This window comes from Notamacropus eugenii, chromosome 1 (genome assembly GCF_028372415.1).
Source record: "Notamacropus eugenii isolate mMacEug1 chromosome 1, mMacEug1.pri_v2, whole genome shotgun sequence".
Classification (NCBI taxonomy): domain Eukaryota; kingdom Metazoa; phylum Chordata; class Mammalia; order Diprotodontia; family Macropodidae; genus Notamacropus; species Notamacropus eugenii.
Window position 1 is genome coordinate 508,051,022 of NC_092872.1, and position 25,003 is coordinate 508,076,024.

Here is a 25,003-nt window from a genome sequence, read left to right on the forward strand (position 1 = left end):
ACTTTCTTGGGTACTGTCCTTCACTATGTGGCTAGTTCATTACCTCAGAGGAGCAACCTTTTACAAAACCTAATATGTTGCTTTATGACTTCTTGAGGATGAGACAAAAGTCAGGGTTTGGAGGTGCCATGCACACAGTAGGTATTTAATAAACGCTTACTTAACGGACTTGGCCTGGGATTATGAGGGCATGTGTTTTAGAAAAGACATTATTCTAAGAACCAGAAATCCCTGCGCCATGTTTTAAAGAGCTGTTCACTGCATCTGCCAAAATGGAATCATTGAGTGATTTGGGCATCTTGACAAGGGCAGAGTAATTAGAACTGGAATGTACTTCATCAGTGCACTAGTCAGCCCGTGCCAAGTGTGACTTACAGAATAAACACTTAACTGTTTATGCTCAATAGCATTGGGGGAGGGGGAGGGGGAGACCAGGGGGGACTGTAGGGAAAGTTCAATGCAACCTTGGAAAGTAAATCCAGACTGCATTGTAAAATACGGGTTGGGGTCTCACCCTGCCTCCGGCAGAGAAAGCTTTGCTGTGGCTAAGCCTCCAGTGCTGTAATTCCCTCCTGGGCTGATGCCATCAAACCCAGAGAAGTAGGACAACCTTTAACATTACCCACGCGTGCTGCAAATGCCACAGTAGCATCCGGGGATCCTGCGTGACCTCACAATGTCAGGCCATGGAAGGGGGCTTCTTCTAGATTACAAACACTGAGGGGTGATGGAATTAGACAAAAAGATTTTTGAGGGGACAACTATGTCGGAGATCACATGGAGGTTGAAGGACTCAGAGAGTCCTAGATTGTTGGAACAAAGAGGACATTCAAACCTAAAGCAGAGATTGCTAGAGCTAGCAAGGACCTTAAAGGAGCATGTAGTCTCACCCTCTAATTTTACAGAGGAGGAAACTGAGGTCAAGAGAGGGAAAGGGATTTGCCCAAGGTCACCGAACTAGGTAAGCAGAGCTAAGACCTAGAACCCAGGTCTCCTGGCTCCTAGCACAGTGTTCTTTCAACCACACTATGCTGTGTGTTGGGAGAGCCTGGCAAAAGACTTCCAACAGCTTTCAGGAAAGAATTGGGACTAATTTACTTAGTAAATTACTTACTAACTTGCTCTTCCTTCTCTCCTCTTGCCTGCCTCCCCTAATCTGAATTTCTCAGGGTGTTTTCTTAATGGGGTCAGTTTCCCAGCAAATAAGATATATGATAATATCCTTTATCATAATGATAGCTCACATTTATGTAACACTCTATGAAGCATACACTTATTTCTCTTTTACCATCATCCAGCTCCCATTCTTATTCCAGTTTTGCTATTTGCTAACTATGTAACTTTGGGCAAGTCACTTAACCTCTTTGAGATGCCCTTTCCTCATCTGGAAAATGAGGGGGATGAACTAATTGACCTCAAAGGGCCTTGGCAGCTTCAGGTCTTGTGGTTCATGAGAGACCAATGCCTCTGTCTGTCCATCTCCCCTCCCTTAGCTTCAGACACACACACACACACACACAGACACACACACACACACAGAAATCCAGTCATCCTTACCTACTAAAAGAGGATAGAGGACCATTGCCTCCCAGTGCTCACAGCTAGCTAGAAATTCAACTAGCAAAATCCATCCCTTCCTGCATTCTTGGCTCTCCTCCCTAGCCTCCATTCCTGCCCTCATCCCTCATTCCCCACACCCTAGTCCAAGGTTGAGGCTTGTGGTGTCCGTGAGGGGACTGCCAAATGCCCAGTCTGCCCAAACTCCTCCCCATAACCTCAGCTGCCTAGCTGGTAGCCTGGCCCAAACAAGCCGTCAAGGGAAGCAGCCAAGTGTGGTCCAGCTCCTGCTACCTTTAACCTTCCCAGCCTGGAGAAAAGGAGAAAAACAGACCCACCCACCCACCTCACTCCCAGGCCTTAGTACTGAGTTCAAAGCTCGGCCTTTTGGTCACCGCAGCAAAAACTTTCCACAAAGAGCCTTGAGTACTAAAATGGAATGGACACACACACACACACACACACATCCATTTAAGTAAGGGCCAAGGCCTGTGAATGTCTGAGGGCCTCTGTCCCTCCTCATTGAGGTGAAAAGTGCATTCTCGCCCACTATTCCCTCCCATTCCTCCTCCCTTTTTTTCCAAGTCAGTTTAAAAGCCCCTGTTTAGGGAGGGCACCCCCTCCCCAATCCTCCCCTGAGACAGTGTGAGACACAGGCTGTGGGTGTTAGGAACAATATACATACTGTATGACACCCACTGAATGGAGTGTATTATCTGAGATGTTGAAAGAACCATCCAGGGCCAGAAATGGGCCCCCCACCTTGCTGTTGCTGGGCAAATTGAGTATGCCTGATTTTCTTTCTATGGAAAGGTTCTAGCTTTAGAAATTTAACTTACTCTTCCTCATCCCAATTCTTGTACCCTCAGTTCTGGGACCCCATGCGCCCCTTTTAAATAAGTACAAGTAGCAAGGACTGGTGGTATCTTGTCTGTGACTTGGATCTCAGGCCCTTGCAGGAGCAAACTCTTGATATCCCTGGCATCTGCTTTTGCCAGAACTGTTTCCCAGGTAATTTCAAAAGAAAATAAATAATGTTTTACAGTGGGGTGGAGTTGTTCCCTTGGAGGCTTTTTACAGAGTCCTCCCTGAATAATCATAACAGGAACATTAATGCAATTAATCATTTCGAAGACCTTCCATCCCTGACTAAACTACCCACTCCCAAGGGGGAAGGATTTGTTGGATAGGGAGAAAACTTGGGATTTAGTTTGAAGCTTGAGGTCCTAAGGATCAATGATAAGGAAAGGAGGTAGGAAGGACCCAGACCCTACTTTCTCCCTTTCAGTTCTATAAATCATTCTGAGCACCTGCTGCTGGGCACGATGTGGTAAAAAGAACTTTAGACTTACAGTTAGGAGAAGCCTAACTAGAGGTCCTCTCTAGTTTTTACAAGTGGTATCACCCTGGGAAAGTCACTTGAACTTTTAAAGCCTCAATTTTCTCATCTATAAAATGGAGAAAAAAACCTGTATGTAGTTCATGCCTCATAGTTTGTAAGGGTCAGATGAAATAAGGTGTGGAAAGCATTGTATGAACCTTAAAGCACAGTATGTTGGCTATCATAATTATCATTACTAATAATAGTTGGTTTAGTGGGGAGATTGTCAGATTGGGAGTCAAAAGATGTAGCTTCTAGTCCTGGCTCTCCCATTAACTCCCAGTATGATTTGTAATCTGGGATCATGGGATTTAGAGCTAGAAAGAACCTTAGGGATCATCTAGGGTCACTCTGCATCTTACAGAGGAAGAAGTAGCTTGTTCAAAGTCACACAGATAATATTTTCTCCACTATGACATGTGGCAGTTAAATAAAATTCTAAAATAAAATTTCTAAAGCCCTGGCCAACTTGAATACTCTGCAACTAAGAGATTCAGGGCATACAGTAGAAATGTTAAATATGATTCCTGACTTCAAAGAACTGACATTGTCTTTTTGGGAGACGTGACTGTTATCTGTAGACCAGTGAAAGTCTGAAATGGAATATGTTTAAGTGTCAAATACTCAACTGTTGCCATATGGGTTGTTGGGATGGACTTCCCCTGGTGGAATCAGGGAAGGACCCCAAGAAGAGAGCAGTAACTAAATATTTCTATGCCTAGGGGAAATGACATGAAATGTTCCCTCTCTTCAGTGAAGGTCAGTGAATTAATTTTTCTTAGTGGAGAAGTAGCAAGACATAGGGACAGAGCGGACCTGAGAGCCACAGTGAACTGGGTCTAGTCTTGCCTCTACTTCATACTGCCATGTGATCCCACACAAGACATGACCTCTCTGGGCAATAGTTAGCAATTTAAGGTTAGAATTTGCAGAGAAGGTGCCAACCTGATTCATAGAAGGAACTGCCTTACCTATGAAATCACAAGTATAGTTCCTAACCGTACTCTCTGGATTTTAAGATCAGTTGTTTCCATGGTACTGAAGAAATATGTGTCATCAATGTCCCAAGTGTTGGCACATTGAGTTACCTTGCCACAGTATGGCTGTACCCAAGTATATTCTAGATCCAAATTAGCAACAGCAAAATACTGCTGTCAAGTGGAGTAGTGGATAGAGCACTGAACTTGGAGTCAGGAAGACCTGAATTCAAATCCTCAGACACTAGATGTGTGACCCTAGGTAAGTGACTTAAACCTCTGTTCTCCTCAGTTTCCTCATCTGTAAAATAAGAATGAAAATAGCACCTACCTTATAGGGTTGTTGTGAGGATCAAATGAGATCATACTAAGTGTAAAGGGCTTCACATGATGCCTGACATATAGTAAGCACTCTACATTTCAGCAAATTTTCCCCCTACATACAAGGAAATGAATGATTGACCACTTGGCATGCTACTTCAGAAAGGTTGCCAATCCCCTGTCTAGAGAACAGTTAGTGGGGGTTCCTGAGTCTTGGACCTCATTTCAACCCTGAGGAAAGTCTTTTCATCTGTAAAATAAGAAAAATGCTGTCTGCCTCACAGGATGACTGTTTGGGGTGGTTGGTGGGGAGAAAATATACCAAGCTACCTTCAGAGATACTTACACATGTATGGGATTATTCACATTGTTGTAGTGAACCAGCACTTTGTTTCTATTTTTAAAAAATTAGACCAAGAGTTTCATTGCAGCAAGAGGGATTCAGGTGAGACACTCTGAGGAACTTCCTAAATAATTAGGTTCTAATACTGTAGAACATATTACTTTAGGAAGGATAGAGTTTTTAGAGGTTTGAATAGTTAGAAATGGAAAGGGGCCTCCCACGCATATATATCATCTCTTTTATCCTCTTTATTTTACAGATAAGGAAACAGAGGTCTAAGAAAGGGAAAGCGCTTGCCCAAACGTTGTTTTGTTTTAATAAAAACCTGGCCAACTGTGTCTTGGACATAGAATGAGCTCTGCCTTGCTTAGAAATCATATCTCAGGGTCCTTTTCCGTTTTTGATGGTCCTATTTTTCTTGTATCTGATGCATGACAAGTTCCCACCTGAAAACTTCCTATTATTCTTCATTGGGCTTATCGATCTTGGGAGGGTGAGGATCTGGGTCAACAGTGACCTTGGGAAGTCCCAGAGCCCCATGCGTCCCAGCTCCTTTAAACAACATCTAAGCAGGAGAGCCTGACCAGACATTGTCCTTCCTTTCTTGGCGAGGTTGGGAGCTAGAACAAGGTGGGCTCATTTTTCTGCCAGATCTGTTAGACAGCTTTTCCTTCTTTTTTAATATATTGGCTCTGAAGAATGGGGCTTTAGGAACCTTGACATTTCCCCTTTGGGTCTTTGTAGGGTGGTGGCTGTTTAGCAGAATTAACTCCAAGGTAACTGGCAGGAACTGCCATCCGGAACCATCTTATGCATTTACTGGCACTTAACAACTACCAGCTGTCAGGAGATCTCGCAGTTGAAAACCCGCCTTAGTCAGCAAAAACTGTCCCATCTCATGCAGGATCAAAATAACATTCTTCCTTTTTTTCCCTCCTGGATATTTTTTTTAATGGAAATTGCAACATCTGCGTTATTTGAGAAGCCAGCCTCTCTGAGCGTGGTTTCTGTGGCCTCCTCATTGGAAAGCAGGTTACTTATAAATCACCAACCTGCCGTGAGTGAGTGAGTGAGTGTGTGTGAGTGTGTGTGTATGTGTGTGTGTACTTCCCCTTTTTTTTCTCTTGGAAGGCTCCCAATTCATAAGAGTTCTTTTTGACTGAACGGAGATACCACAAACACCACCAGATCTCCCCAGTCGTCAGCCCTTCCCCCTTTCCTTCCACCGATATCTCCTCTCACACACAAAGGAATTGTTTCCTTTCTCTCTGCTCCCCCTCCTTCCTCAGTGCTACCCAGACAGGTGAGAGAGCCTTCTGCCTCTTCTCCCAGACAAATTACACAGCAGTTTCTTGGCCAGCTGACAGGAAGCTTGAAGCATAAGGGGTGGGTGGCTTCCAGCCTCTTCCTGAATGCTGAAGACATCCTTGGGCCTGGAGAACACGTGGAAATATTTATCAAACTATGATGTGCCATCTCCAGTGTGAAATTCCATTCATCTCATGCCAGCTGTGGTCAGCGTTGGGCAAGAGGAAAAGGAATACGCTTCCTTAGAGTTTAGTTCACATTTCTCACAAACCTTCACATAATTTGCCTTTTGGTGCCTAAAGTTAGCTGAGTTGATCCCCCCCCTCCTTTTTTCAATCCTCTGATATTTTTTGCCCTTGTTAGGAAGTATATGTGGTTCCAGAAGCCTGGTCGGTTTATTAAATGATCCTGTGTGAACTTTAGGTATCTGAGACTGATCCTAGGATTTCCTAAAGAAAGTTTTTTCAATTTATTGAGGGCTTACCAAGTGCCAGGCTGTGCCAGGCTCTGGGGTAGATGAAAGAATCATAGTTCTGGAGCTAGAAAACAACTAAGGTCACCAGAGAAGATCACAGTTGAACAGTGTCTGGATAGGATGTAAAACATGGCCTGGTCCAAGTCTAGTTAGATATGGTAAGCTATATGAATTTATCCTTATTCACCAATCAAGATAGCTTAGCCCTTAAGGCTAGCCTTTGCCTCTCCCTTCCCCTTGTCCTGACCATGTTACAGGTTAGTAAGTGAGCACAAATTCATGTAGCCCACTATACCTCCTCAGTCTCAGACCAGGCCATACTTTACATCCCACACAACCATCAACTTCTGCCATCTTTTTGGCATCTCCTCTACTGAAACATATGCCTCTCCCTCCTTCTTCTGGCTTTGATCGTAGTAATCAATTCAACACTACCATTGCTTCTGGACAGGGCACCCTATGACTTCCAGGCCAAAACTCCCTTCCATCACGTATTCTTCCCTCTATTAGAAAATAAAGCCCTTGAAGATAGAGACTATCATGTTTTTCCATTTGTACGCTCAGCATATAGCATATCGCATTGAATATTGGTTAATAAATGCTTTTCAGTCATCTGGTCCAACCCCCTAATTTTACAGATGAGGAAATCAAGACTTAAAAGAGACAATATAACTTGCCCAAGGCCACGGAGGTAATAAGTGGTAGAGCTATGTTTGAGTCCAGGTCTTCTGACTCCAGATCCAGCAGTCTTTCTATTTTCTACTACTACTACTACCCAGCTGACTCACCCACTGGTCCTAGTTCTAAACTCTAGAGTTATGCAGAACAAATCTAATCCCTCTTGCACATGACATAGCCCTTCAGATGTTTGGAGACACCTAACCTCATTTCCTTGATTCATTTCCTTCTGTTAACAGGATTCCTAGACTGGTAGGTCAGAGGTATGCTTGAGCCACAGTATAACTAAATTTCAACAAAGTCTTCGACTTAAGTATCTCAAGATATTCACTAAGGCAAGATAGAGAATTGTATGAGTGTAGTGTATGCTAGTAAATGTTTAACAACCAACTGTTTGGAAGGAAAAAAATCTGTGTACTACCCACTTTTCTGGAAATAATCTTTTCAGTTCTGTCTTTTTTTCCAAAAATGTTTCAAAAGTTTCTTTATTATTAAATGTCCCTCTTTTTTTCATTTATGATTAAGCTCATATTTGCAGGATTGGTCACCCCGGGCTGCATCCTGTGCTCCATTGCTCTTTGGAACACTTTATTCTATTTTTTTCTTGCAATTTTTAGTTCAGGTTTTTCTAGTTCCGGTTTTGTGTGTTGGGCTCGGGGGGGGGGGGGGGGGGGGGGGGGGGAAGGGCGGGGTTAGCCTTCTTTTGGATTCTGAGGATACTAGACCATGAAGACAACTAAAGTTGCTTTATCTTTGGTACATAATATCCGTTTAGAAGAGATTTTCAAGGTCACAGAGATTAGAGAAAAAGTCTAGTTGTGCATATTATTGCTTATATGACCCAGAAGTCTGCATGACCCACTTTTAATTTTAATCTGCATTATGAACATTTTTGCCATCACTTTCTGAAATCTAACCAATCAACAGAACAATAAATTGAGACTTGATTTGTAGCGTTTGACCATTTCTAAGGTATAAATGCTCACACTGAAATTTTGAAAATTTAACAATCAGTCTTACGAATCAGTTAGAGCTGGCTCCAGCACTTCCTTGTATGGGCTATATAATTAGGTGGATTCAAGTTAGGTGAATTCAAAACTACCTGAACAACTAATTCCAAAGAGTGCTAATTAATGGATCAGTATTGGCCTTGGTGGGGGCAGCTAGGTGGTACAGTGGATAGAGTACTGGGTCTGGAGTCAGGAGGACCTGAATTCAAATATGACCTTAGACACTTATTAGCCATGTTACTCTGGGCAAGTCAGTTAACCCTGTTTGCCTCAGTTTCCTCATCTGTAAAATGAACTGGAGAAGGAAATGGTTAATCACTCCAGTATCTTTGCCAAGAAAACTCCAAATGGCATCATAATGAGTTTGACATGACTTGAAATGATTGAACAGCAGTTGACCCCTATAGGAGATCTCCAATGGAGTGCCCCAGGAATCCCTGCATGTTTCTATTCCATTTGACATTTTTATCAGTTACTTAGACAAAAGGGATGCGTGTCAGATTTGCAGATCTGAGTGAGGTAGGCACATTCATTGAGTGGCAGAATAGAAGATATTGAAACAAACTTCTACGGGCTAGAATGATGGTCACATTAAAAATTAAATTTAATAGGAATAAATGGCAAACTGGGGAAGGGGTGGCTAAATAGCAATTTCTGTGACCTTGAGGTGTCAGTAGAGTACAAGGTCAAGGTCAATATGAATTTTTAAAAATATGGCATGACACTCAAACATGGTGATGAAATTGTGGGTTGAATTAACAGAGGCGTAGTATCCAGAATGAAGGAGGTAATCATCTCACTGTGGTGTTTTCTACAGACCATATATGTAGCATCATATCTGCATCACATTTTAGAAAGGACCTTGACCAACTAAAGAGCTGCCCTGTAGAGAAAGGCAGCTATAATGGTGAAGGGACTTCAAGTATTGCCATAGGAAGACTAGTGTTAAGGGACTGGGGGTGTTTAGCCTGGAGAAGACTTAATAAAGACATCCATTTGAATGGCTGTCATCTGGAAGAGGGATTTGATTTGTTTTTCTTGGCCTCAGAGGACACAAGTAGGAACAATGGGGGGAAGTTTCAGAGAGGCAGATTTGGCTTAACATAAGGAAAAACAAATTCCTAACAATTAGAACTGTCCAAATGTGAAATGGGCTGCCTTGAGAAGTGGTATGATTTTCATCTGGAAGGTTGGGGGTGGGGAGGATGGGTCAAGTCGAGGCTAGATGACTGCTTGTTGGGTATTCTACAGAGGTACAGGTACAGGTCAGACCAAATGACCTTTGAGGTCCCTAAGATTCTAAGTCCGAGGCTCCAGAGAGGAACTGCTCTGCCCATGTTTCCCAACAAATATTTCTTGATCACTCCCTGAATGAGCAGAAACACAGTGTAGCATAACGAAAAGGCCACTATGAGCTTCAGGAGATCTAGGGATAGATAGGTTGTCTAGTGGCTAAAAGGGCTAGACCTAGAGTCGGGTAGACCTCAGTTCAAATCCCACCTCAAACACTTACTAGTCATGTGGCCCTGGGTAAATCATTTAACTTCTCTCAAGATTCTAACTTCTCTTATCCATAAAATGGAAATAATAAAAGTACCTACTTGTCAGGGTTATTGTGAGGATCGAATGATTTAAAATATACACAGCACTTTGCAAACTTTAAAGTGCTGTATGAGTGCTGGTTGATAGCGATGATGTCTCCCTGAGCCTTCTTTCCACCGGACTAAACCAAACTATTTCCTTCCTCTGACTCTCTTATGGCATTTAATGACATGTGAGGAGTCTTCTCACCAACCTTATTGCCTTCCTCTGCATATACTCATTCTTGTCAGTTTCCCTCCTAACATGTGACACTCAGTAATGGGCACCATACTCCAGATGTGGCTGGACTAGTGCATTATGATTCCTGCCCTCAGGTTGTTTCCATTCCTACTGGAGAGAGGATAGAAGAGATGTGGAAAATGAGGGATCCCCATGGGCAGGGTAAAAGCCTCATAGAAAGGGTGCCACTTGGGGTGTGATTTGAAGGACAGTTTTATCTCAATAAGCATTTGTTGAATTAAATTAATTAAGGGAGTTTGTACAGAGAAAAGTGGCCCCATCACATGCCTATGAGTCAGTGGACTCATTATTTCTCTAGTTAGACAATATCTAAACTGTCTCATTTCGTCTCCCCTTCCAGACCCCATCATTTCAGGCCGAGGGTATGAGGCTCATTCCCTCTCTGACTCTTCTGATTAAGGCAAGTTTGCCTGGGTAGCAGTCAGGAAATAGTCTTCTCCCGTTTGAATCACTGCCTGTTCCCTAGTAACTCTTCACCCCACCCACCCAGCTGGTCCATTTAAAATGGTGCTGACTCATCCCTCTTTCAAGTTTCTTTTTTCAAAGGTCCTGGGTCTTAGAAAAATAACATCACAAAAATATAAATATGAACATACATATACACAGCAGACTCCATCTTTTACCACCCTAACTGCAGAAATTAAACATGCCCCCTCTACCCTGATGTTAGTCAAGAAAAAATAAAATTCCTGAAGAAGAAGTGAGATGAGTCCATGCCTCCATCTCCAGACACCGGAACCATCCCAAACAGATTCATTTACTCATTTCATCCAACAAATGTTTTCTGAGCAATTGTTCTGTGGCTAAATATTGGGCGTGGTGGTGGTGGTGGTAGAACATACGAAGAAAAGCTCAAGACAAAGTATCAGCCTTCAAAGAGCCATTATCTCCTTGGAGAGAAGATAGTCTACCACAATGTAGCCTGGTGTTCTGGGAGTCACTTGGACCCAAGTTCAAGTTCTAGTAATGCCACTTTCTGGCCATTTGACACCTTGAACAAGTTCCTTAACCAGAGCCAGGACAAATTATTTGTGTACCCCAGCCCAACTTCGAAAATTGTACCACTGTATCCATCCCTGAAGTTGTAAACTGTTCCCCTGTGTGTTGTGTCCAACAGTGTCATGGGTACACATAGTAGACTTGAAGCAGCATGGGACAGAAGGAAGAGCACCAAAATTTAGGAATCATAGGATCTGGGTTCAAATCCCTCCTCAACCACTTACCACCTGAGAACCTTGGACAAATCACTTTACTTCTGTGATTTTCAGTTTCCCCATCTGCAAAAATGAGATTGAATTCGATGTTTCAATGTCCCTTCCAACTCCAAATATATGTATTCCAATGTGTCACAAGGCAAATGTTTATGTGCAACGGAGAGTAGAACTTCCTGACATTAAAAAAAAAATGTCCTTTTTTTAAAGAAAAAAAATCATTAAATTGTCCATTGTGTCACAAATGCACAAACCCTCAGAGCTGGGAGGGATCCAGAGGGTATCTAATCCAACTGATACCTGATAAGAATGAGAATACCCTTGGCAGAATGTCTGACAGGCAGTCATCAAAGCATTTGAAGCAGATCCCACTCCTTTCTGAGGCAGCCCTTTTTGCTTTTGGATAACTGTCATTATTAGGAAGTGTTTCCTTGTATCAAGGTGAAATCTACCTCTGAAGTTTCCACTCCTTGATCCTAGTTCTGCCCAGTAAAGCTGAGCAGAATAATTCTAATCCATATTGCCTGTGAGAGTCAATCAATAAACTGCCTACTATGTGCCAGACACTAGACTGAGCCCTTCGAATACTTGAAGGTAGCTATCATTTGTCATCCACATCTGTCCAGTTCTTTTTCTTCTTCAGACAAAGCAGATCCTTTAATCTGGCCTTTCACCACTCTGGCTGGCCTCATGGATACTCTTCATCTCAGTAATGATATTCCTTAAAGGTAGCACTCAACACGGTTCTCTGTATGTGGTCTGAGCCCAGGTTGACGATCCCTTCCATAGTCAGAGGAATCACAGACTTGGAGCTGGAAGAGACCCCAGAGGCCTTTGTATTTAACCCCTTCTTTTTTACATATGAAGAAACTGAGGTTGAGAGAGGTTAGATGACTTATCCAACATAACACAGAAAGAATTTATGGCAGGATTTGAACACTAGTCTTTCTGACTGACACAGGACACAGGGATGGAGAGCCTACTGCCTCAAGGCCACCTCTGGACCTCTAGATCCTCAAGTGTGGCCCTTTGACTGAATCCTCTGACTCAAAAGTCAGCTCTCTTTCAACTTTGCTTTGTGTTATTATTGTTGTTTTCACTGGGTTAATAGCATTAGTCTGCTGGATAGTTCTCTCATTCTTTAGTGAAACCAGAATGGCAAAAAACATTTTATTGAGTACCTGTGTTGTCAGAGGTTATAAAGAAAGGCAAAGACCCAGTACCAGTGTCCTCTCCCTCCCCTAGGAATTAGAGGGGTGCCTTTTCAGTCATTTAGGTCAAATTTCTTCATTTTACAGACTGAACACAAGGGAGTAAAGTGGCAATCCCAGAATTCAATCCCAGGCCGTCTCATTCCCACTGCAATGTTTTCCACTCTGTTGCGAGCTATCTTTTGTATCCTGAGGTCTCAACCCCTCTTTGTTTCTGTCTTGACAGCGGAATTGGAGTTCGTGCAGATAATCATCATCGTGGTGGTTATGATGGTGATGGTGGTGGTGATTACGTGCCTGCTGAATCACTATAAGCTCTCTGCCCGCTCCTTCATCCACCGGCACAGCCAAGGGCGGAGAAGAGAAGAGAACCTCTCTTCGGTAAGCACTTCTCTTTGTCTATCTCTCCCCCTACCCTTAGCTCTTGGGACTTTGGAAACAAATCACTTTCTCTCTCTGGGCCTCATGTGAAATGGGACAATCTACCCATCCCACAAGGTGGACCCAACGAGAACAGAAAGCATATTGAAAGTAATGAAGGGATGTCCAGATGTAAGGGATTCTTACCGAGTATTTTCATGCCTTCTTTGCACTTTCTCAAACTGCCTCCAAGACTAATGTGTACTCAAGCAGGGCAGGATGGATCAGTTTATACCTAGTCCTAGAAATCTACCCTCTGTCAGGTAGGGTGGGATGCCCTCAGCTTCTGCAGAAAGTACTGTCTTCAGAGCAGAATAGGATATCTTTAGTTTCTACAGAAAGCACTGCCCCCAGGGCAGGATGGAGTGTCCTTAGCTTCTTTGAAAAGCAAACACAATTATTCCAATGCCCTTTATCCTTTGCCCCACCTACCTGTTTGGCACTTAGTGGGGAGCAGGGAGTCTGGAAAGAAAAGAGGGTGTGACCAGACTAATTCCTAGACCTTTTCCCTCTTAAGTCTCTGTGATCTATAATTTAATAATTTAAGGCAGGAAGTGCCGCCGTAAAATATAATGTGTCTAATTGAAATTATAGAGCAGAATTGAGAAGGGATGTAGGTCCTCAGGGCAGGAGCCATGTCCACCTTGGGGAAGCACACACTGCTAGGTGTTCAGCACCTAATCATACAGGAGCCCAGCTGGAATTAAGGAAATTGACACCAGGCCATTTAATCTGTCAGTCAGTCAGTCAAAGACTGGTTGAGTGGCATAATAGAAGGAACATGGGTCTTGGAATTAGGAAAGAATCTCCACTCTGACGTTTACTCCTTGGGTGACCTTAGGCAAAGTACTCAATCTCTCTCAACCTCAGTTTCTTTATCTGTAAAATGGAGATAATAATGCTTATATTAGTCTCTTCTCAAGGTGGTGTGAGGAAAGCATTTTGTGAACCTTAAGGCATCATATAATTATGAGTTGTTATTATTATTCAGCAAACTGAGCACTTGCTGTGTGCAAAGCACTGTACTAGGGACAAGGGGAGGTACAAAATTTAGATCCCTTGCTTCATGTTGCTGAGACCCCCAATACACACACACACACACACACACACACACACACACACACACACACACATAGCATTCAAGAGTCGTGGAGGAAAGAGCTTTCTGTAAAGCACCTTTAGGTTGAGTGAACTCACAAATTTCTAAATTGATTTCTTCGAGGAAGGCCCCTTCCCAGAGAAGTCCACATAAGCTGGGGCCCCAGGCAGGAAAGGACTTGGTGGCAACGGGTATAAGGTTCATCTGGCAAAGGGCACTGGGCAAACAGGCTTTCTCCTGGCAGGTTGGGGCACCTCCAGCCACACAGACCCTGGAGGCTACTACGTCAGCACTGAGGGGCCAGGGATAGGCTGGAAGGGAGGAAGGTGCCCTCATTGAAAATGGGAGTAGCTAGCATCTAGTCAGAAGAGTAGAAGACACTTTGAAATCTCTGGCCCTGTCATTCTACTGGAATTCAGAATCAGCTTTTGTGCTGCTAAGGAAAAAGCCACACTCTGCTTTGAAGTCCCGAGCTTTGGGTAGTTATTTCTTTGTCTTTACTTCCCACAAAGTGGTGATTCTTCCAGAAGGTGTGACTGGCGTACTTTGTTATGTAACCTGCGTCTGCCTGACCAAAATGAAGAAATTTTCTTTTGTTATGCCTTATCTCATTCTGGTGGGAGGGAGGAAAAGGGAAGTCCACTGGAGAGAGCAGTAGCCCTGTCTAGTTTCATAACATCCTTCCCACTTAATGGATGGAAAAAAATGAGGCATGGAGAGAGCACAAGATCTGGCCAGGGTTTACCACATGTGGAAAGAAGGCTTGCAGAAACTCAGCCTGGCTTCTGTCTGCCACCAGGAGAGAAATCCCAAGTGTCTCCTCCTCAGAACTTGGCAAAGTTCAGAAGTGGGAAGATAAGGGAACAAGCTGGGAAGTAGGTTGGTGGGGTGTGCAGAGCACTAGCAGGTAGTGAGAGAGATACAAAGCAAGGAAGAGAAAAGCATAAATAAAACATTTTCAAAATATGCACAGAAGGAAACAGAAAGTTCTGAAAGAGACTCAACCAGGGCAATTTTGGTAACTACCTTGTTAAATTTAATATGCACTTTTAAAAACAAACTGTTTAAATAGTTTGCAATTTCACTTGCAGGCTTCCTACTTGTTTCGCTCTGTGAATTTAAATGTTATATTAATGATTTTCAGCTTATCATTTGAACAAAAGAAGCAAGGAACACAATAGATCAGGAGTCAGAGGACCTGGGTCTAATTCTGGCTTAGTATGACTGTAACTCACTCTTCCTCGGGGCCTCAGTTTCCTCATGTGTAAAATGTATGTTATAATTTCTGAGGTTCCCCTTCTAGCCCCCTTTATGATCCTATGACTAGGCCACGAGGGGTATCCTTCTCCTGTGGCTTCTACTTTCCCTCCTTCGTTATCATTATCATTATAATAAGTCAGTTTAGAAGTCCCTTGACCAAGATTCCTGCCAAAGCTAAGCCAGCCCCTGGTCCCTGGGGAAGGCTACCATTGTGTAAACACGAAGCCTCATTAAATCAGGCATCTCTGGAGGAGGGCTGGGAATGAAGGAGGATGGGGGTATATCTTCCCAAGAGGGAGCAGCCACCAGAAAATACACCAGATGAGCAGACTTAGGCCGTCACACACCTCAATGACCTCCCAGAGTGGTAGCAAAGGACATTCCATAAATAGGGCTGCCTTGTCTGGTCATGGGGGAACTACCCCATTACTATCCTATCTTCTAATGAATTCCAGTGACCAAATCCCTGTCTCCAGTTCTGCCATCCCTCCCAGACTATAGTCCTATACCTCCTCCTGCCTAGTGGACATCTCCACTTGGATATCTTGCCTTATCCTCAAACTGCAGGATTCACCAAATTGATCATCTTCCTATAGTTCATGGTCATCTTGGAGGCCTTCAAATCCAGCCTCCTCATTTTGTAGATGAGAAATCTGAAGCCCACCAAGGTTAAAGGACCTGGGGTGTGCAGGTGGTGAGTGTCAGGTGGCAGTGAACCAGGATTCTCTGAGTCTGGAGCCATTTGTATCATATCGCCTCTCCCTCACCTTCCCAGCTTCAAGCCAGCCTCACAACCGTGGAATTATCTTTTATTCCCCCCATCCAGTCAGTCACCAGGTCCTCCTGTCCACCAGTCTGCTTCCTGGTCTTTGTTCTCAGTTACCTCCTGTGCTAGCACCTCCCGATCCTCATCACCTCACCTCATTCCTTGGAGTACTGTGCTGCTCTTACCCCGGGCACCCAGAGCCCAGACCCCAAAGGCATTTTGTCAAGTCATCAGGTTCTGTCTGTTCTCCTCCAAAATACCTGTCATTTTCTTCTCCTCTAACTGCCTTAATCTTCTGCAGTAGCTTTCTGCCTCTTCTCTCTGCTTCCAGTCAGCCCTTCTCCAAGCAGTCTTGTGCACCCTGCCATGATTATCTTCTACTGCTTTCCCTCTGTTGGTTATTTCCAGTCTTTCCTGTAGGTAGTTTATTTGTATGTCTATGTTTGCTCGTTATCTGCCCCATTAGAGTGCGTGCTCTCTGAGAGCAGGGACGGTCTTTGTCTCTTTTTGTATCCCCAGAGCTTAGCACGGTGCCTGGCACATCACAAACAGTTCATAGAAATATAATGAGCGAATGATTCAAACAGCTCACCTCCTAGCCTATGCATAATCTCAGTCACATAATGGAACTCCTAATTATACATTGTTTTATCTGGTGCATTATTGCTTCCTGTGTGTATATCTTATTTTGTCAGTTAGACCATGAGCTTCTTAAATGCTCTTTATACTTACTTTGTCATCCTTCACAATATTGACCATAGGGTTGGGGACATAGAATCATGAATAGAAAGTTAGAAGGGTCCTAGGAGGCCATTGAGTCCAATTTCTTCATTTTACAGATAAGGCAACTGAGGTATGGTGAGATTATGTCATAGTCACATAGCTAGTAAGTTTTTGAGGTGGAATTTAAACCCTGGTCTTCATGATTTAGAGCCCACACCTCTAACCACTGCCCTTACACTGCCTTAACATGACAAATACTAAATAAAAACTTGTTGCTTGATTTTTAAGCCAGGGACTGGGTCTTCAAGTAGGGAGACAAAATACAGCCTACAAAGGATCGTAGGATTTTAAAGTTAAGTTGGACCTTAGAGACCATCTAGTCTAATGCCCCATTTTACAGAGTGAGAGACTAAGAACCCAGAGAGTTTTAAATGATGTGCCCAAGGTCACGCAGCTAGTGAGTGAATGACAGAACCAGCATTCAGACCCACCCTTTCTGACACCAGGTTCAGCAGGAAACAGTCCATGAATATCAGAAAGAAACAGAAGATTAAATGGAAAATAAACACTGTAGGTGGGTGATTGGTGTAGGAGTAGGGGGAGGCTTCATGAAGGAGATGAGACTTGGGATGGGTCTTCAAGGGTGACAAAGATTCAGAGGAGCTGAGGAGGAGAGAGGGGTGCCCATTGCCATGGGCTTGAGCAAAGGTCCAGGTTGGGATGTGACAAGGCTCAGGTAGGGGATGGAGAGAGGGCCAGTCACACTGGCTCAGCTTGGAGATATTCTGCCAGGGAAGTCCCCTGTTTGTTTCAGTGTTATTGCTGGGGCTCTGAGCTTTACTTTCATGAAATAATTTAGCCAAATCATTCCTATTTTTAATTTCCTCTCCTTATGCAACCTTTAATTATTTTTCCAAATGTTTATGCATCTTGAATGATGATAGCCACTTGATCAGTGGTTCCCTCGGAATATTCTCCATTTTTGATGAGATCTGTGCAGTAGGGCTAAAGCTGCCTTCTATCTCCGAGCATCTCACTCCTGCCTGTCAGTTGATATTGGGAATCTGGGACCTAGAGGTAAGATCTAGCCTCTGCCATAGCAGGCTTTTAGTCAGCAGCCAGAATCAGAGAGCGCAGTCTTAAGCCAACTTAAGCCAAGACGGCTGTCACTAATGTTGTCTGTTTCTGTAATCACTTAAAACTGTCCCAAGGAAGAAAGCAAGGCTAATTATTTTTCCCACTTTCCAGATAGGAAGTCTGAGACTGTGAGGAGTGAAGTGTTCTCCCCACGTCCCTCCCGAAACAGGCAGGAAAGTCAAGACAGAGAAGCATAATATCCACCAAGGAAAAGCCAGTTAAATTCAATTCAACAAACATTTATATTAAGTACTTTACTTACTCTGTGCCAGGGACTGTGCTTGGCACTGGAGGTGGATACAAAGACAAAAATGAAATTGTCCCTGTCCTCAAGGAGGTGACCATTCTTCTGAATGGTACCACTAAGGCAGAGTCTGAAAGAACTCAGATCACCCCAATTAACTTCCTCTCTTGAAAAAGTGAGAAAAATTCTTGACCACTCATGGTCCCTTACTGAATGCTAGGCTACATGACATGGAAAGAACTACAGAGACCATCTAGTCCAAACTGCACCACCCCCACTTTAGAGATGTGCAAACTGAGGTCTAATGGCTTTCCTAAGCTAACTAGAAGAAGCAGGATTCAAACCCAGGGTCTCTAGCTCCACATGTAAACCTTTTTTCTATTATATACTATCCATCATCACAATCCTGCAGAAGCAGACTGAGAAGGTATAATTAGTTCCATCTCAAAGATGAGGAAGAGAGGACTGGCAAAGTTGAGTGACATATGCTTAACTTAGGTTATTTAACAAATCACTGATAGCTGTCTCCTGACTCTCTGTTCAATACTTTCCAATATAACATGCTCAAGACTTTGCCCAGTGTTAAGAGAAATCTCTGGGGCAACTAGGTGGCACAGTAGATAGAGCACTGGACTTGAAATCAGGAAGATTTATCTTCATGAGTTCAAATCCAGATTCAGACACCTACTAGCTATGTAACTCTGGGTGAGTCACTCAACCCTGCTTGCCTCATTTCCTCCTTTGTAAAAGGAGCTAGAGAAGGACATAGCAAACCACCCCAGTGTCTTTGCCAAGAAAACCCCAAATGTTCACATAGAGTTGGACATGACTAAAAAACTTTCTAAACCTTAACAAAAGGAGCCCCTACTCCAAGTTAGCTTGAGATCATGAAATCTAGATCTGGAAAAGACCTTAGAGATCAGTAGGGCCAACTCTTTAATTATTCAGGAAAGACTGAAGCCCACAGAGTTAAGCAACTGGCCTAAAGTCACACAGACAAAAGAGCTAGAATTTGAACCCAGAGCTTCTGATTCCAAATCCCTGTGCTTTTATCACAAACTGCATTCCCAGTACTGACCACTGGGAGGTGAGGAATGAATGGACTCTTCTCTGTATTCCAAAGGGTCCTCAGAAAACTGAATTCCCAGCAATCCCTCAGGATCATCTACTCAGAAATCACACAGGATGCTGTCGAAAGGAAGAACATCCCCTTCCCCCCCTCCCCCCCTTTAGCTGGGAGCATGTTGAGGTCAGGAACTACTGACTTCCTGCTTTCCTTCCACCTCAGTGTCTGTGAGCCCTGTTGCCAGGGGCTGTAGCAGATAGCACGTAGTCCCGGTCAAAAGGCTACTGGTTGCTGGCCTGTGTCATAGATAAGCTGTCTGTATCCCTTGGAAAAGCAGCAGTGAATGGTCCAGCTTTCTGCAGCAGAGCCTGCGTTTAGTTCAAAGCCTGGGCCTGCCCCAAGTCAGTTCATGAGACTTAAAATTAAAAGTCCCCTCTAGTGGGTCAGAAGGAAATGACAGCCATTGGACATCTAAACTGTCTTTGAACAGTTTCCTGGGCATCTAAGCCCTCTCCTTTCTGGTCTGTTGGCCTTCACAAGACCCTCTGGGGAGCTTGGGTGACTAAGGTCTGTTTTTCTGTATTTTATATCCCTCAAGCAACAAGTTAACCCTTGATTCTGGGCAAGTCACTCAACCTCTAGTTTTTGCTGTTGTTTCGATCAATGTTATTAAATGTAGAGAGAGCGAAACATGTATTTTATGTAGACTTTAGAAAGGGCAAGCCACATTGTTCTCATGGTCAAATATGTCAGGTTTAGCATACGTGATAGAGGTGAATGAAGTATCAGGAGAGTAGTATGGTTTCTGAAAAGCTCCTACAGTTTGGAAGAAGGTCTTATCATTTGAAAAGCAGAACTGAACTTGCATGTTCACTGGAGGTACCATATTTTAATTTTAAATAAGAATGATTTCCTTTGGAAATCCTCACCCCCCCCACCGGGTGCATTTGCATCTTTTTTTTTTTCAATTATGTTTACCAAAGTAAAAATTCATATGATTCTTTGAAATAGCATTGTTTATTTCTAATTTAGTGATTTGTAAAGAGGAGCTGATAACATATGTTCTTACTTTCCTTATAGAGCTGATGTAGACCAAAAGAAATAGTTCATGGAAAGCAGTTTGTCACTTATTAAGCACTGTGCAAATGTGAATTGTAAAGGGTTGTTCATTCGTTTCAGTTGTGTGTGACTCCTCATGATCCCATTGGGGTTTTCTTGGCAAAGATACTGGAATAGTTTGCTATTTCCTTCTCTAACTCACCATGAGGCAAATAGGGTTAAGTGACTTACCCAGGGTCACTATTTTTGCACTAACATTCTCCATACTTCTCACCCCTCTATGAAAATCTGTTTTTAGGAAGGATTCTGAGACCCATCATTTATATCCTTATGAATATCATCACTAGGTTCCAAGTTTCATCTCTCAAGGCTTTGTCACTGGGTGATTTAGTTATAGGTATTAAGGAGCAGATTGGGGGAGCTGTTTTTCAGGCAAGAAGCTCTCTAGCCCTCACTTACAAGTTATAATCCAATTGATATTCTGTGTCTCTAGGCCTCAGTTATCCTGTCTCTAAAATGGAAAGCATGTTCACTTTCTTGGCCATTTTGAAGGTGGGTTCATGTGAGGAAAAAAAATGAGTTCACAAATTTGGAAATGCTTTGAGAAGTCTAAAGGAATCATCACCCCCGCACCAGAGACTTTTCCTGTTCCTCCAAAAGTCAGTGAGACCCTGAGAGATCATCTAGTCCCATTTCATAGTTGTGGAGACTGAGGCTCAGAGCATTTCAATGACTTCCTGAAGGTCATCCAGGGAGTAAGTAGCAGAGTTAGGATGTGAATCTACATCTCCTAATTCTAAAAGCAGTAATTTTTCCAATGCACGACACTGCTCCTCTATAGGGACTCTATGGGGACAAAATAAGCTTTCTTTTCTGGCATCTATACCCATATCAGGGAGTAGTTTGTGGCACAGTGGATAGAGTTCTGGTCCTGGAGTCAAGAAGACCTGAGTTCAAATTTGGGTTCAGATACTCACTAACTGTGTGACCATGGGCAAGTCATTTAACCTCTCTTTGCCTTAGTTTCCTCATCTATAAAATGATCTGGACAAGGAAATGGCAAACCACTACAATATCTTTGCCAAGAAAACCCCATAGGCTCCACAGAGTCATCAAGAGCTGGACCTAACTCAACAACACATCTATATTTTTTCCCAGGCTGAGGATGCCTGCAGCCAGTTAGAGTGGTTCAATTATACACATTGCGAATTCTTAATTTTAAGCCCTGGCTCTTGGGGATGGGAAAAGGAAGGGGCACAGGGAGAAATCTAAGTGATATAAAAACAAAACACATTAATAAAATCAATTTAAAATTATATGTATTACAGGGGAGTAAGGGAGGAAGGAAGGAGAGGGAAAGAGCGGCACAAATCCTACCTCCTTCAAAATCCATTTCTCTTTGGCTTAGGATGCCTTGTATTATTGGATTTGGGGGAAGGAAGTATAATGGAGTTGAACTGATAGTAAAATGAATTTATATTCTTTGCAGAAAGACCAGCTGATGACTAGGGATGGGCATTTGTTTGGAGCAAAAGAGGGTTTAAAATTTGCTTTCATTAATCTAGAGTAGAAGAAAAAGACCATACAGCTAATAGAGAACTGGCTAAGATTTTGCTCCTTATTAGTTAATAGAAGGGGGGGCCAATCCCCCCAGGGAACTGGTGGAAATATGAGGTCTCAGCAGGAAAGAACACTTCCCTCTTAGGCCAGAGAGGCCTGGCTGGGTGGGCCTGCTTCTGGAGTCATGGGGCCCTAATGAAATCTGGTTTGGAATGCCTCAACCTTGCTTGGCTATGATGAGTGAGAGTGGTTTATGTGGTTTGGACAGTCCACAGAGTATGCTGCGGCCATCTCCTCTGTAAACCAGGCAGCTGCTCTCCTTACTCTACCCCTCAAAGCCTCACCATACTATATTTGGTGGCTAATAGAGAGGGCAGTATGGCGACTACTTGCCTAGCCCTTGGACTTTGGGGGATGGTGTAGGGAACTACTCCATAAGATATCCTGGAGATCCCCATATACCCTAACCCTAGTTATTTTATTAATTGTTCAATAGACAGATTGTAAGAATTGGGAAGATCTTTAAAACATATTATAGACCATCAGAGCTGGACAGAACCTTGATCAGAATCTCATCTCTAAGTCCTCAGAACCTATGAATGAACTTCTTTTAGGGCTGTCAGGGGGATCTTAGAGTTTATTCACATCAACCCTCTCATTTTCCAGATGAGGAAACTGAGGCCCAGAGAAGGAAAATGATTTCTTAAAGGTCGTACAGCTAGCCAAGGGGACCCAGCAAAACTCCTGATTCTTTGTCATTCCAGACTCATAAGGAACAGCAGAAATAAACCACCAACCCCTGTTAGTGATTTATCCCTGTCTTTGTTTCCCTCTGTTTAGGAAGGAAGTCTGTGGCCTTCTGAAAGCACAGTGTCAGGCAATGGCCTGACAGAGGTAAGAATACAGCCTGCATACTGAGCCCCCTATCCCATACCCCTTTCCTTCTCTCAGTCCCCAACAAGTTCAACCTTCCTCTGTCAACCCCAATAACTGCCTCTTTTCCCTTCAGCAGCAGATCTACGCCCCACCACGTTCAGCAGATCGCCTGACGGTGCCATCCTTCCTCCAGAGGGACCGATTCAACCGCTTTCAGCCCACCTACCCTTATTTACAGCATGAGATAGACCTCCCACCCACCATCTCCCTCTCTGATGGAGAGGAGCCACCCCCCTACCAGGGCCCATGCACACTTCAGCTCCGGGACCCAGAGCAGCAAATGGAACTCAACCGTGAGTCTGTCCGAGCCCCACCTAACAGAACCATCTTTGATAGTGACTTAATAGACAATTCCATGTATGGGGGGCCCTGCCCTCCGAGCAGTAACTCTGGCATCAGTGCCACCTGTTACGGGAGCAACGGGAGGATGGAAGGACCCCCACCAACATACAATGAAGTGATTGGGCACTATCCTGGGTCAGCGTTTTACCAACACCAGCAGAACAATGGCACGCCCTCCATCCTGGAGAACAACAGACTTCACCAGTCACAGATCAGTAGCCTCGAGAGCACAATTGCATGGAACAAAGATAAAGAAAAGCAAAAAGGACACCCCTTTTAAAATCCAAGAGAAGGAAACACACACACACAAAAATGAATAAATTAAATACTCTGCACTTCTTAAAAGAAAAAGCAAGAGATGGACAGGGGGTGGGGTTGGGGTAGGGATGAGGTTGGAAGTGGATGGGGGCAGTGAGAGCAAAATCAACCCGTCTCCACCTCTCTGTGTATAAATATTTACTTGTTATGTCTGGTCTGAATGCTCAAGCCAAGAAAGCTTGCAAAAACGTTTCTTTGTTAGCTGTGTCTTGAAGTCAAAAGAAAAAAAAATTGACAGTAGTCTTTGTTTTTGTTTCTAGTTGAGCTGTGTGCGTGAATGCTTTTTTTTTGTTCATGATGATTTCACTTAACTTTAAAGACATATTTGCACAAAAACATTTGTTTAAAGATCTGCAATATATATATAAATATATATAAAATATGAGAAACTGTATGTGCGGCGGCAGGAGTATTTTTGTATTAGAAGAGGCCTATTAAAAAAAAGTTTTGTTGTTTTCTGACTAGAAGAAAAAATGGCAATTTTTTTGAGTGCCAACTCAAAAAAGCGTGTATTAATTACATTGTAAAAAAAACCTACAAAGCAGGGGTTTAGAGTTATTTATATAAATGTTGAAATTTTGCACTATTTTTTAATATAAATATGTCAGTGCTTATGTTTATGGCAGCCTCTGTCACATCTACCACAGACCGTAGGGGATAAATGTTCAATGGAATCTTAACTAGCTGAAGGGGTAGAATATCCAGACGTTGAAAAACACCACCCCTCTATAATAGCACAGTCAAAGAAGAGACTGCATTCCAGGTAAAACAGTCCTTTCCAAGGTCCCCAAGCATGGGCCTGGGATGTCCCAACCTAGCAAGGCATACTTTAGAGATAGACAATTACTGTTCTTTACATTCCGTACTGAGCACGGAAATTCTCCTCTGGGCCAGTTATGATCCTTGGAGTAAACAAAATTCAAATGCTTCTGAATTACCAAGAAAATCCAGAAAGTTATCAGAAGTCCAAATTACCTGTTGTGAGCTATACCTTTTTCCATAATAACAATAAACTTCTGTTACTGAAGGAATCTAGTTTTTTTTTCCCCCCTTTTTTCTTCTTAAATTAGATTGATGAAAATCCCCATTGGGAAGGTTTCAGAAAATCCACGGGAGTCAATTGCAATGTAGCTAGTCTGCCTTTGAGAGTTTCAGTGTTTCTCTGAGGACTCAAATGACGGTCTTTGTCATCGTGCAAAATGTCTTTGGAGTGATTCAGTGAATTCCAAAACTTTCACAAAGGGTTAGTGCAAGTCAAAATGTTTGGGAGCTCAATGCATCCCTGTGAATGGATTCTAACTTAAGTGACAAACAAACAAAAAGACCACAGATGAAAAAAAATAGAACCTAGGTTGGCTCCTGTGATATGTATAAGGCTTAAAAAAATAAAAAGTCATGCTTGATGCTTAAGAAGCAAAACTCTTTACCTCTTCTGAGATGTTTTCACTAGGCAGCATCATCCCCCACTCCCCTGACCCTCCACCCCAATAATCGCTTTGATGTGTTTATTTATCTGTGTTACATACGCATTTTTGTCTTACTAGGTTATTGTTTACATTTTTATACTGTGTTGATTATTTCAGATAGATGTGATACCCTTGCGGTGTACACTTGTATGTCAGAGAGAGAGCGAGTGGGAGCCAGAGGGAAAGAGAATGTGAGAGGAAGAGAGCCCAGGAAGTGGGAAGGGAGGAGTCCAGCTCCTTGCTGTCTGATGGGCAGGTTTAACTAACCTTGCCACCCTTCCCTGACTGCTGAG

General features: G+C 43.1%; 1 protein-coding gene across 2 annotated transcripts in view; it reads left to right on the forward strand.

Moving 5' to 3' along the window:
* Positions 1–24,271, forward strand: part of PMEPA1 (prostate transmembrane protein, androgen induced 1) — an 89,053-nt gene extending 64,782 nt beyond the window's left edge. The window contains exons 2-4 of one of the 2 annotated variants that reach the window (XM_072633450.1): positions 12,541–12,695; positions 22,489–22,542; positions 22,658–24,271. In XM_072633450.1, the coding sequence (XP_072489551.1) occupies positions 12,541–12,695; positions 22,489–22,542; positions 22,658–23,206 (758 nt within the window). In that variant the 3' untranslated portion in view covers positions 23,207–24,271. The remainder of the gene's footprint in view (positions 1–12,540; positions 12,696–22,488; positions 22,543–22,657) is intronic. The other variant, XM_072633449.1, reaches the window with a different exon arrangement.
* Positions 24,272–25,003: the final 732 nt, after the last annotated feature.